General features: G+C 55.2%; 2 protein-coding genes across 5 annotated transcripts; one reads left to right on the top strand and one right to left on the bottom strand.

Moving 5' to 3' along the window:
- Window positions 1-2,672: 2,672 nt before the first annotated feature.
- Window positions 2,673-6,506, top strand: LOC308621426 (tubulin alpha-4A chain). The gene is made up of 4 exons (XM_081241939.1): window positions 2,673-2,761; window positions 4,533-4,755; window positions 5,067-5,215; window positions 5,462-6,506. The coding sequence occupies exons 1-4, from the start codon at window positions 2,759-2,761 to the stop codon at window positions 6,431-6,433; spliced, it is 1,347 nt and encodes a 448-aa protein (XP_081098065.1). The 5' UTR covers window positions 2,673-2,758; the 3' UTR covers window positions 6,434-6,506.
- A 1,424-nt stretch (window positions 6,507-7,930) lies between these two features.
- Window positions 7,931-11,383, bottom strand: STK16 (serine/threonine kinase 16). 4 transcript variants are annotated; one of them, XM_081242499.1, is made up of 8 exons: window positions 11,317-11,383; window positions 10,765-10,953; window positions 9,974-10,193; window positions 9,590-9,723; window positions 9,290-9,410; window positions 9,069-9,164; window positions 8,541-8,662; window positions 7,931-8,427 (listed from the first exon to the last, which is right to left on the bottom strand). In XM_081242499.1, the coding sequence occupies exons 2-8, from the start codon at window positions 10,848-10,850 to the stop codon at window positions 8,289-8,291; spliced, it is 918 nt and encodes a 305-aa protein (XP_081098625.1). In that variant the 5' UTR covers window positions 10,851-10,953; window positions 11,317-11,383; the 3' UTR covers window positions 7,931-8,288. The 4 variants fall into 4 exon arrangements, with proteins under 4 accessions (XP_081098625.1, XP_081098627.1, XP_081098626.1 ...); XM_081242501.1 differs by lacking the exon at window positions 11,317-11,383 and adding an exon at window positions 11,248-11,270; XM_081242500.1 differs by lacking the exon at window positions 11,317-11,383 and adding an exon at window positions 11,159-11,227.
- Between the last annotated feature and the right edge of the window lie 30 nt (window positions 11,384-11,413).

Genomic DNA, 11,413 nt, shown 5'->3' with positions numbered 1-11,413 from the left:
TTTCAAGATAAGCTAGAAATCTGGATTTTTACATGATCGTGCAGAAAAGAGTTAACATAGCAGAACTGAGACTTAGAAAGGCCTGCTCGCAAGGTTGGCCCTTGGCTGGCATCTGGGAACTTGGCTCTTAGAGTGCACCCAGTCAACAGCTAACTGATAAAGATGGTTCGTTGTGCCTAGATGGTGTGTGTAAACGATATGATTTATGCTGAACACCTGCTTTTCTTCTAAAGAGTCTGGAATTTTGGTAAGTGCAAGGCAGAGGTGCCTATGTGACCGGACCCCACTAAAAACCTTGGGTGCCGAGTCTCTAACGGGCTTTCTTGGGCAGAAACACTGCAGGGAAACGTCCCATTTTCATTTTGGAGGAAGAGTACACTGTGTGAGCCCTTATGGGAGGGAGAGGGCATAGATTCCTTCAGACTCTGCTTGTGTCTTTTCCCCTTATTATCCAGTTGTTATTGTTCCTACATCACTGTAATAAACCTTAGCTGTGAGTACAAGTTTATGCTGAGTCCTGTGAGTCTGTCTGGCAAGTCTCCTAACATCGGGGTGGTCTTTGGGGATGCCCCAAAGACAATTCCTGATTTTTTTCATATTATAAACGCTATGGGGGTTAACACTATGGGGGAATTTGGCCTCCAGGCTGCTAATTTGAAACTTCTGACTTCTTAGAGTTTTACCTTAATTTTAGTCCCATCTCTGTAGTGAAAAAATTCACCTCACACTTAGCAAATCTTTACCACATGCTAAGCACCATACTAGGAGCTACGGACACAAAAGTGAATAAGACACAATCCTTACCTTCAACAAGGTCGCTATCTAATAAGATGGACATGTACGAGAATAACTGCAGCATGATGTGCTACACACACTAAAATAAATGAATAAAATGCTCTAAGAGTCCAGACAACTGCATTCACGGTGCTTTGCTGTGTATGTACACATCCCTCAATTCATCTGGTCCTCACAATCTGAAGTTATTTTCCCAGTTTTACAAAGAAAGAAGCTGAATCCGAAGGGCAAATAGGTTTTGGATTTTGCCTAAGATAGCGCAATCCTCTTAAAATATTCATTCTGCTGGGGTTGGGGTGCACAAGGAAAAAAGAGGGCCAGGGAAGGTCTGCAAGAGGCCGTGTGTTCTGTAATCACCAAGGCTCCTTGCTCTGTAGAGACCATGACCCCATTTCCCAAAGCAGCCTCATTGTATGCCCTTGCCAGTTTTCTTTTTTATGAATGAGTCTTGTTCTCCCAACCATATGGTTAGTCTACTGGGAAAAGAGACCTTGTCATATTTCACTGTATTCCTTTCCATGCCTTGCCTAAGTAAGGTGTCAATTAGCTATTTTGTTGGTAGAAAGTTGCCATTGCTAGTTATTTTATCCTGCTGTGTTGTTCTGTCAGGCAGCCCTGGCCCTAGGAAACACTATGATAGGAGAGGCAGGTGAATCCTTTCTAAGTGACTAGCCTGGGAGACAGGTTTCTTAATGACGTGCCAATAGGCACATAGGGCACTTCTGATGATTTCCCCAGTGAAGGGAGACAGCTAGAAAATGTAAGGCATGCAAGGGAAAGCAGAAGTAGATTGAAAAGCCCATTCTTGCAAGAAATGGAAATGAAACGTAAAAAGAAGGAATAGCTTCAGCTGAGACCTCCACCTGAGCTCTGAGGGCGTTGAGACGCAGGTCGCAGATCCTGCTTATGGCTTAGGGACAGAAGAGGGTGCGGAAGTCAAAATCAGCCATGATATCGGAATCTCCACTTTCTTTTTTCCTCTTTGGAGTCAACAAACGTTATGATATCTCACAACAATGCTTTCTGGGGGTGGAATCATTGTCTCCTTTCACCGGTGAAAATGCCAAGGACTCAGTGAGGTTAAGTCACTTGCCCAAGGTCACACAGGGCAGTCAAGATGCGAATCCAGGTACTGAGGGCTTCGGTCCAGAGCTCAGGCGGTTCTGGCGGCAGGAAAACGGGCAGGTGACGATGGCGAGGGCCGGCTAATTGTGACGGCGCTGATGACGGGGCCACTGACCGGCGGGTAGCCTGCGAGCCGCAGGAGATTCCGGGGGTCGGCCCTCGCAGACAGACTGTGGGGCTCGGCTCTGCGGAGCAGCCTAAGGGATCGGCAACCTGGGGCTCAGGCTGTGCAGCTCCTGGTCCTCGGCCGCCCACTGGCGTTGGCGAAGGCCAGCCATCCCGGCCGGGGACCAGCAGGCCGCTTGCGGCTGCAAGGGGTTCCTGGGGGACAGGCCAGAGCCAGGCAGTCGGCCGGAGCCTCCAGGGAGGCGGGTCGGGGAGGGCACCGGCGAAGGCTGGCTACAGCCACTTCGGAAAAACAGCCTCTACAGCACCCGGCCTAAGTCAAAACACCTGAGCCACAGGCGCCCCCATGACGCAGGTACAGGCGAGACTCGTCCTGGCACTGCGCCCTGCGTCCCAACAGCGGAGCTCAGGAGCTCTGAGTGTCGGCTCAAAACCCGGAGCGAAGGGTTAAAGCTCCGGTCGCTACTCCTAACCCACGCGGGACAGGTGAGGGACGGGGGCACGCCAGGGGGAGGGGACTCGCCTTGGCCCCACCCCTCCGGGCCGCCTATCTTTCGGGGGCGTGGCCTCTGGGCCGCCCAGCTCCTAGTGGGCGGTCGGAGCGCGTGGGCCCGCCCCCCGCGTATAAGAGCGGTGCGGCACTGCAGCTAGCGCAGTTCTCACTGAGACCCGTCACCCGGACTCTGCGTGAGACCCACCGCCTGGACTCACCATGGTGAGTGCGGCCCCGCCGGTATCTCGCCCGTCCCTTAATTGCCCCTCTTCTTCGAGGAACCTCCCTCCCGGGGTGCTCGGAGCCCTCCATCCGAAGTTCCTGGTCTTGAGGAGTTGGCGGGGGGGTGGGGTGGGGGGTGCATTTCCCCCACCCCACGCCCTCCCGGTGACTTTGGCTGAGCCACGTTGTGCACTTTCGGAGGCTGGGGAAGGGAGTGGAGTGGGGTGGGATTCTTCACGAGCAGAGAGGAGTCCTCCTGGAATCCCCTCCTGCTCCACCAAGCATTTTGTGCCCTAATTCTCCTGAGGGGAGTCACGCGGTCCCGTGCCCAGTCCTTTCCGCCGGCGAGGGAGACCCGCTCGGCTGCCCTCCGCCCCTAGCCTCCCCCTCACTTCCCGGTCCCCGGAACTGACCAAACACGTGCTTGGCGCAAGAAGGTGGAGGGGGTCAGATTACTTGGTGCAGCATCCCCCTTTCCTCCGACTGTGTGTGTATCCCTCCTACCCACAGTCCCCTGTGACTCAGCACCCCTCTATTGATCCTGGAGAGGTGGCGAGAATGGGGTTCAGCCTAGTCAGGCGAGCCGGATTCTCTCCAACCGGAATCAGGGTGCACGGACGGGCAGAGACAGCTGGCGCTGAGCGAGAGTGCGGCCGGGGCCAGGTTGGGGGGAGGGGAAAGAGGTGTGTGTAGGGGGGTGGTATTTATAGCCCAGGGACCGGGACCGAAATCCAATCCTCGCTTTCCGCCGGGATGTAACTGGAAAGAATCTAGAAGGGGGGGCGAATGCAGGGCCAGGGTGCAGGGTGGCGCTTGCCCTGCCCAGGGCAAGGCGTTTACCTCTGGGGCCTCACCGCAGGTTCCGCTTCCTTTTCTGGGTATTTGGAAACCGTCACCCCGCCATTTCGGTGTCGAAAAGGGAGGCTGCGCCGGCCCTGCGTGGCACCACTTTGGCTTTTCAGAGGTTAATTTCACACGGGCAGGGACGAGCCTAGGGCAGCGAGTGCCCCAGTACCCACAACCCGTATGGCCTGCGCCTGCCGTCTTTTGCTCTCTGCAGTCTCGGTGAGGGCTCCGCAGTGGACAAAGGTGGTGAAGACACCCAGGGTGTGGGGGTGGAGGTGACGAGCGCAGCCAGACGGGCTTGAAAGGCGGTGGGGGGAGGGCATCCTGCTGGCCAGCGTGGTCAGTTGACGCCTGGCTGGAAGGCTGAGACACCTCTGCAGCCCGCAAGAATGAAAGGGCGAGAGGGTTATACGAAATTCTAGTTGTTCCATCCTCAGAGCAAAGAACTAATCAAGCTGGGGACCTCTAGCTCTAAATTCATAGCTCTGGAAAACCTTCTATCCCTCCTCAGGCTCTTGAGAAGCTGATTTGTGGAGTAGGGATTGGGAACAGCTGAAAAATCGCTTGTCCTTGTCTCAGTTACCGCCGTGTCTGCCTGTCTCATATGCACTTGCCCTCTCCGTCCTCCCTGAGTGTCCTATGAATGTGGCAGGGTCATGTGGAGCCGCAGCTCTTCCTTGACAAGGTCCCCATGGAGAAGTAGGCTGAGGGACTGGCCTGCCCTACTGGGTGCCTCCAGTTGGAAAGTCCTATGCAGGGGAGCCTGCGCAGGCTGCCAGCCTCTTTGACCTCTGCCCAGCCCCAAGCCTCCACTTTTGCCAACTGAGTGATCCTAACTGGTAGGTGATAGGGTGGGAGAGAGGCTCATGAGGTAAGGACTTATGTAGGTGGAGCTTATGCCATGTCCCCTCTCTTTATCCTTCAGCGTGAATGCATCTCAGTCCATGTGGGGCAGGCAGGTGTTCAGATGGGCAATGCCTGCTGGGAGCTCTACTGTCTGGAACATGGGATTCAGCCAGATGGGCAGATGCCCAGTGACAAGACCATTGGTGGAGGGGACGACTCCTTCACCACCTTCTTCTGTGAAACCGGCGCTGGAAAGCATGTGCCCCGGGCAGTTTTTGTGGATTTGGAGCCCACCGTAATCGGTGAGAGGAGGAGAGGGTGGAATTGACGGGATGGAAAGTGACTCTAAGCTTCTCTCTGGAGAGAGGGTGTGTAGACCTGGCTTTCCTGGCCCTAAAAACCCCTTGCCCTGCTGGAAGCTAAAGAAGGCAAGCTGATGGCAGGCTGGCCTGGGCAGCAGGTCTGGGTTTCCCTCACACACTGGTATCTCAGGCTGGCAGAAGGATGAGCTCTTCCATACATCTGACCACAGTTACCAGGCTGGGGGAGGGAGGTACGTGCTGAGCACAGCCTTGTGGTTTCTGCCCTAATGATGTGGTTTCTGCCCTTCCAGATGAGATCCGAAATGGCCCATACCGACAGCTCTTCCACCCCGAGCAGCTCATCACTGGGAAGGAGGATGCCGCTAACAACTACGCTCGTGGTCACTATACCATTGGCAAGGAAATCATTGACCCTGTACTGGACCGGATCCGCAAGCTGGTGAGAAATTGGGATGGAAGGAAGGGAGCGTTTGAGAGGATGCTAATGGTCAGGAACATTTTTTCCCAGATCCATTTCATGGGGTCATCTCTAACTGTACATGTCCCAGAGCATGCTGCAGCTATGGGATACTCATTAGTCTTTGCCTTGACTCCCGAGAAATTTTAGGCTTTTGTGAAGCCAGAAGATAAGAGCTCCTCAGGCCCCTTCCGTGCCCACATTGCTCTTTACTTTCTTGCTTTTCAGTCTGATCAGTGCACAGGACTTCAGGGCTTCCTGGTGTTCCACAGCTTTGGAGGGGGCACTGGCTCTGGCTTCACCTCACTCCTGATGGAGCGGCTCTCTGTTGACTATGGCAAGAAATCCAAGCTGGAGTTCTCCATCTACCCAGCCCCGCAGGTGTCCACAGCCGTGGTGGAGCCCTATAACTCCATCCTGACCACCCACACCACCCTGGAGCACTCAGACTGTGCCTTCATGGTGGACAACGAAGCCATCTATGACATCTGCCGCCGCAACCTAGACATCGAGCGCCCGACTTACACCAACCTCAACCGCCTCATCAGCCAAATCGTCTCCTCCATCACGGCCTCCCTGCGCTTCGACGGGGCCCTCAACGTGGACCTGACAGAGTTCCAGACCAACCTGGTGCCCTACCCTCGCATCCACTTCCCCCTGGCCACCTATGCGCCAGTCATCTCTGCAGAGAAAGCCTACCACGAGCAGCTGTCGGTGGCAGAGATCACCAATGCCTGCTTCGAGCCTGCCAACCAGATGGTGAAGTGTGATCCCCGTCACGGCAAGTACATGGCCTGCTGCCTGCTGTACCGTGGAGACGTGGTGCCCAAGGATGTCAACGCCGCCATCGCTGCCATCAAGACCAAGCGCAGTATTCAGTTTGTGGACTGGTGCCCCACGGGCTTCAAGGTTGGCATCAACTACCAGCCCCCCACTGTGGTGCCTGGGGGTGATCTGGCCAAGGTGCAGCGTGCCGTGTGCATGCTGAGCAACACGACCGCCATCGCTGAGGCCTGGGCCCGCCTGGACCACAAGTTCGACCTGATGTATGCCAAGAGGGCGTTTGTGCACTGGTACGTGGGCGAGGGCATGGAGGAGGGTGAGTTCTCCGAGGCCCGGGAGGATATGGCTGCCCTGGAGAAGGATTACGAGGAAGTAGGCATCGACTCCTATGAGGACGAGGATGAGGGAGAAGAATAGAACGGCTGCCTGGAGTCCACTCACTATGTTTATTGCAAAACCCTTTCAAAATAAACAGTCTCCTTGCACGGTTTCTTGTCCCCTTTTGTGCTGCTGCTGCTCCTGCTGCTGCCCTCACTATGTGCTGCTCATGACTTTTTCCCTTCCATGGCTGAAAGTGAGACCTTCAGGCCAGGAAAGAAAGACCTTCCTTGCCAGGCCCAGGAAACATGACCCCGTGTATGATCCTAGAGGAGCCCAGGATAGGGGGGAGATGAGGACCAAATCTTGGACCTGTCTGTCCAGCCATGAGCTGTTAAAGGATCTGAGGCTTCACTTCCGTTCCAAGTAGGAGTTTAGGCCCAGCACTTGCTGTATTTGAGAGTTAGACGGCTACCCTATTCTTCCCGCTGCTCTGCATTCACTGCCTCTGGGAGCAAGGCTTGGCCCAGGTACCTCTGTGCGTTATAAGGGCTTGGGAGTGGGGCTGAGCTGGCCCAGAGTTCCTGGGCATGGAGCCTAGTCATAAGCTTGGGGGATGGGAGGGAACAAGGGCGATCTCCTAGAGTTGTCTGTGTCACTGCACCTCCTAGCAGCTTTGCAAAGCTTACTGTTGGTCTTGCTGCTTTGCTGGGGCCTAGGGTTGTGCCATTAAAAGTCAGGTCATTTCCCCTCTGTTTGTGCTTTCTTTCTGGCCCCAGCCTCTGTGCTAGCTGGTGGGAGGCTCCTGCCAGGGCCCTGGGGAAAACGTCAACTTTGCTAATAGGCACCCCGGGACCCACACTGACGTCAGCAGTTGGGGGTGGGCACAGCGCGGGGAAGAAGCTTCAGTCTCAGGAGGAGGAGATGCGAACCCTGCCCTTGCTTCCCCTCCCCGGTGATTCAGGAACACAGTGCCCTTCCCAGGGGAACATGTTTCAAGCCCAGCAAGGGCAGGGCCCCTGTTTACTCAGTAGAGTAGGCAGGAAGTGGCAGCTGGATACTGCCACACCACACTGGCCTCATTAATCATTAACCATGTGTGAACTAGAACCATCTGGGAGAGATTCTGGGCCAAAATGGCTGCCACCTCCACCCCCCTTGCCCCCAGGCAGAGGCTGGAGACCAGTTACGTAGCTGTCCCAAAGACTCCTCAGGTGTCTCACCCAGAAGCCTTTGCCTGGAAAACCAGCTGGGCTGCTCTGACTAAGCTACCCAGCCCTGGGAATGAAGAAATGAAAGTATGAGTTTGAGGGTGCTTAAGGCGGCCCTGGTCACAGTTCTTGGCATAGAAGCCAGCTCAAACCAGAGCATCTCGAAGTTTCTGAATAAGACAAGCTAGGAGAAGAATTGCCCACCACCAACCAGCCAGATCTAAGGTAGGCACACCTGCCTCCGTACGTGGAATGATGAAGTCACGCCATTCTCGACGCTAGGCCGGTTCCTCTTCTCTCCAGGCACTCCCTTGGAAATGGCAACCAAACTTTTGGCCCCCTGCACCTCTTCTCTCACTCCAGGCACAATGAAACTAAGATCACACCAAGCTACTTTCACTTTATTCTTCTATTCATACATTTTCCTGCTCCCAGGTTTGGAGGCAGATCATGAAGTAAGCTCAGCAGTCCTGCTCGGAGCCTTTACCACATTCTATCAGTTCCCTGTTCCCCGTTCCCCACCCTCACCCACCACTACCCAGTCAGGCCCCCAGTCCAGTTGTTGCTCTTGGGCGTAAGAGGGCAGAATGAGAGACAGAAGACTGAGCTGACTGTCCCCACCCCCCAGCTGCCCCCAACTACAAGAGAGCTGTCCTGGTTAGAAGGGAGGGAGATTCCACTAAGGGATGGGAGCTTCTTCCCAAGGCACAGGGGCCACCTTCTCAACATGGCCACTGGTTTGTTCAGATTTGGGTAGTGTGCTGGCTCTGAGCTGGGGGCTGAAGTGCCTCCAACTGACTCAGGAGGAAAGGAATATGAGGGCGCTGCTGGGGGTCCACAGTCATCATTAAGGTCAGCAGCTGCCGCAAGGCTGAAGAGTGCCTGTAGAAGGAGGAGGGCAGGGTGATGAGGGCAGCCATCCCCTGTGCCATAGCTCCAGCCCCGCCAACGGCTGGGAGGAGTCTGAACTGCTTGCTGCCCCCTTCACTGCTCACCTGGGGCTCTGCGGGATGCTTAGTTGGTTCTGCACAGCAAGGGCCACACTGTCACCCTTCTGGAACACCATGTCATAAGGGCCTTCCCCAAACATCATGGCATAAAGCACACAGCCTAGGGACTAAGCATAACTTGGTTATTCCTTGGAAGGGGACCAGTGGAGGTGATATCGCTCCCCTTAATTCTGTAGTGAAAGGAAACTACAATATGTGGACTTCAGTCACATGACACCACCAGGCCCCAGAGAAACTGCGAGTTAGCTGGAGGCCTCTGCACCCTGTGCTTAGCCACTTCCTTCAGCCCTGACAGTTAGCTGTACTCACCCTGTTCAAAGGGCGGGATTATACCACTTCCTGAGTAACTGAGTACAGTGTCAGTGACAGTTTCCAGGAAGAAAGTCGAGGGGGGATGAGGACATATGTGGTTCCCGGGGCCCCCGGCGCTAGAAACCACAGACCTGTTCTACTCCACAGCAGGTACAGAGCAGTACTCCTCCCCTCCCAGGTTCCCACCCACATGCTCCTCACCCAGACATCAGTCCGCTCATCGATGACACAGTGGCTCTGCACGGAAAAGAGCTCCGGGGCCCGGTAGGAGATGGTGCACCGCTGGGCTGCCCAGTCCTGGAACAGTGGCCCCAGAGCTCAAAAGTGGGGCGCAGGTCATGGTCATGTGACCAAATTGGGGCACACACCGGAAGGGGCTGAGGATGGGGAACAAGTGGGCAAAGGAACCTAGAGACTCTTACCTGGAGGGTCAGAGCCTGGCGGGAGCCCTCCACGTGGATGCATGCTTGACTCATGGAACCCAAGTCCATTAAAACTGGCTGCCCCTCATCTCCAAGCAAGATATTGGTGGGTTTCAGGTCCCTGCAGGAGAGTGGAAATGAACCATGAGCGTCCTTGGACAGGAAGGCTGGAATCCTGGGTGGGGGGGGGGGCAAAAGAATCATGGGGGCTGTTCTTTGGGAGGAGAGCAGAGACCTCTCATTTCTCTTGATGAGGCTCTTCCTTTCTGCCCAGCAGGTACACAGGAGCCTCCCACTGACCTGTGGGCATAACCCTTGGCATGAATAGCCTCAAGGCCTCTGCAGATACTCAGCAGCAGCCGAAGGATTTGCTCTTCAGTCAGGAAGTTGCCTTTGTCCTTCAGCTGTTCTATCTCGTCCCATAGCGTACCTCTCTGCAAAACAAGTTTCCCCACAGTTGATGTTTTTTTAGCCTCCGCTCCTTGAGCCTGAGTCCTTCCCTATGGCAAAGCCTATCAACCATTTCACCACACACCCCACAGCCCCGTCTGGGTTCCTGAAACCCCAAATCTGAAGTAGTCAAACCAGAACATGGTCTCTGCTTCCCAACGTGCTTGACTGCTCACACAGCCCTTGGCAGGTGGCTCTGTTGCAACCCCCTCCATAGCCAGGAGACTTTCTGACCTTGAAGAAGGGAAGCAGCAGCCAGGCCTCATGTTTGGTGCCTCGCTCCCTCAGACAATAAGCCACAAGGCGAAGGATGTTGGGGTGACGGAAGAGGCGATGCATGTCTGCTTCTCGTTGCGCCTCTTCCCGGTCCTGCTGCTCATGACACAGGATTCGCTTCAGGGCGTAGAACTGTCCATCATGTAACCCCTCCACTAGGTCCACATAGCTGAACCCACTGTGGGCCAAAGGGGTCAGTGAAGGACCATGGTCGTCTCCCACACTGCTTGCACCCAGAGGAATTCCCTGGGGAGAAGGGTGGGGCGGGGTGGTGTATTTCCCATTTAGTAGCAACCCTCCCAAGGTGCGACTCTAAAAAGAAGTCTGAAGATTATTACACTTTGAGCTCAAGACCAGGGACAGTCACACTTTAGGTGCTATGATCTTAATGCAGGGCTCTGCACATGACAGATGCTCAATAAATATTAAATAAATAATAGTCAACATTTATCAAGTGCTATGAACCAGGCCGTAGGGGAGACATTTGATACGCAGTATCTGGTTTAGTCCTCACAGCCCTGCAAGTAAAGCATAATTAGCTCCAAAAGGCAGATGAAACTATGGCTTATCAAGGCCATACATGGTGAATCTAGGAAGCCTGGCTCCACAGTCCACTTTCTTGACCACCACGTAGCTGGGCTCTGAATCAGAGGCTAGGCATAAAACTTTTGTGCCCCTATCATGTGCAGACTGCTGTCCTTCAAACACCATAACCCTAGGGACTAGTTAAATGATTTCCAAACACTCACCCCTCCCCCAGTTTCTGGATGAAGAGGTAGCGCTTATTGTCAATGATGACAGTTCCCCGAGAGCAGACACAAAGCGCGTGGCCCATAGTGTCTCAGTCATCCTCCTCAAGGACGGTCTGGGGCTGCCAAAGGGTTCGTCCAGGTTGAGGGTCTCTTTCAGGCAAGTCGCTGGGGGTCCAGCGGATCATGCTGGAAGGGAAAGAACGGCAGGGTCGCTGGCCGGGCACAATCCAGAAGACCCCTAAAGTGGCAACGTGGAGCGCTCAGGGCCAGATCTCGGAACCTAGAGAAAACGGGCCCTGGCAACGCCGGCTCCAAGAAGGCTGGGGTCAGGTGCCTAAAAGCCTCAGGCCCCGCGGCGACTCCCAGGCCACTTCCTCCAACCCCGGCCCACCTTTAGGCGGCTCCCACTCCCACGCCCGTTGGGCCGCAAAGGCAGGTCATGGGGGGGTTCCGGGGGGGAGGTGCGAGGCCCGGACCCACCACTTGCAGAGCCCACCCCAGTATCGGCGCGCAGAGCCCACGGTCGGCCAGCCTGAATTCCCCACTCACCCGGCTTCGGCTGGAGGTAAGCGCCAGGGACCGGAAACAGCGGTTACGTCATCAGCCCGCGCCTGTGTAACGGCCCGTAGTATCCTAGCAACCTCTG

Source organism: Mesoplodon bidens (genome assembly GCF_964165515.1).
Source record: "Mesoplodon bidens genome assembly, chromosome: 8".
Taxonomy (NCBI): Eukaryota; Metazoa; Chordata; class Mammalia; order Artiodactyla; family Ziphiidae; genus Mesoplodon; species Mesoplodon bidens.
The sequence above is the reverse complement of the archived record's forward strand: the minus strand, read 5'-3'. Positions and strand labels throughout refer to the sequence as shown.

Excerpts from the sequence above, each read along its gene's own strand:
- LOC308621426 (XM_081241939.1), top strand. Across the intron at positions 4,756-5,066 it reads TTTGGAGCCCACCGTAATCG|ATGAGATCCGAAATGGCCCA; the intron begins GTGAGAGGAGGA and ends CTGCCCTTCCAG. Across the intron at positions 5,216-5,461 it reads TGGACCGGATCCGCAAGCTG|TCTGATCAGTGCACAGGACT; the intron begins GTGAGAAATTGG and ends CTTGCTTTTCAG.
- STK16 (XM_081242499.1), bottom strand. The coding sequence starts at position 10,850 with ATGGGCCACGCGCTTTGTGTCTGCTCTCGGGGAACTGTCATCATTGAC. Across the intron at positions 9,411-9,589 it reads GCCAAGGGTTATGCCCACAG|GGACCTGAAACCCACCAATA; the intron begins GTCAGTGGGAGG and ends ACTCTCCTGCAG. Across the intron at positions 8,663-9,068 it reads ATGAGCGGACTGATGTCTGG|TCCCTAGGCTGTGTGCTTTA; the intron begins GTGAGGAGCATG and ends AGTTATGCTTAG.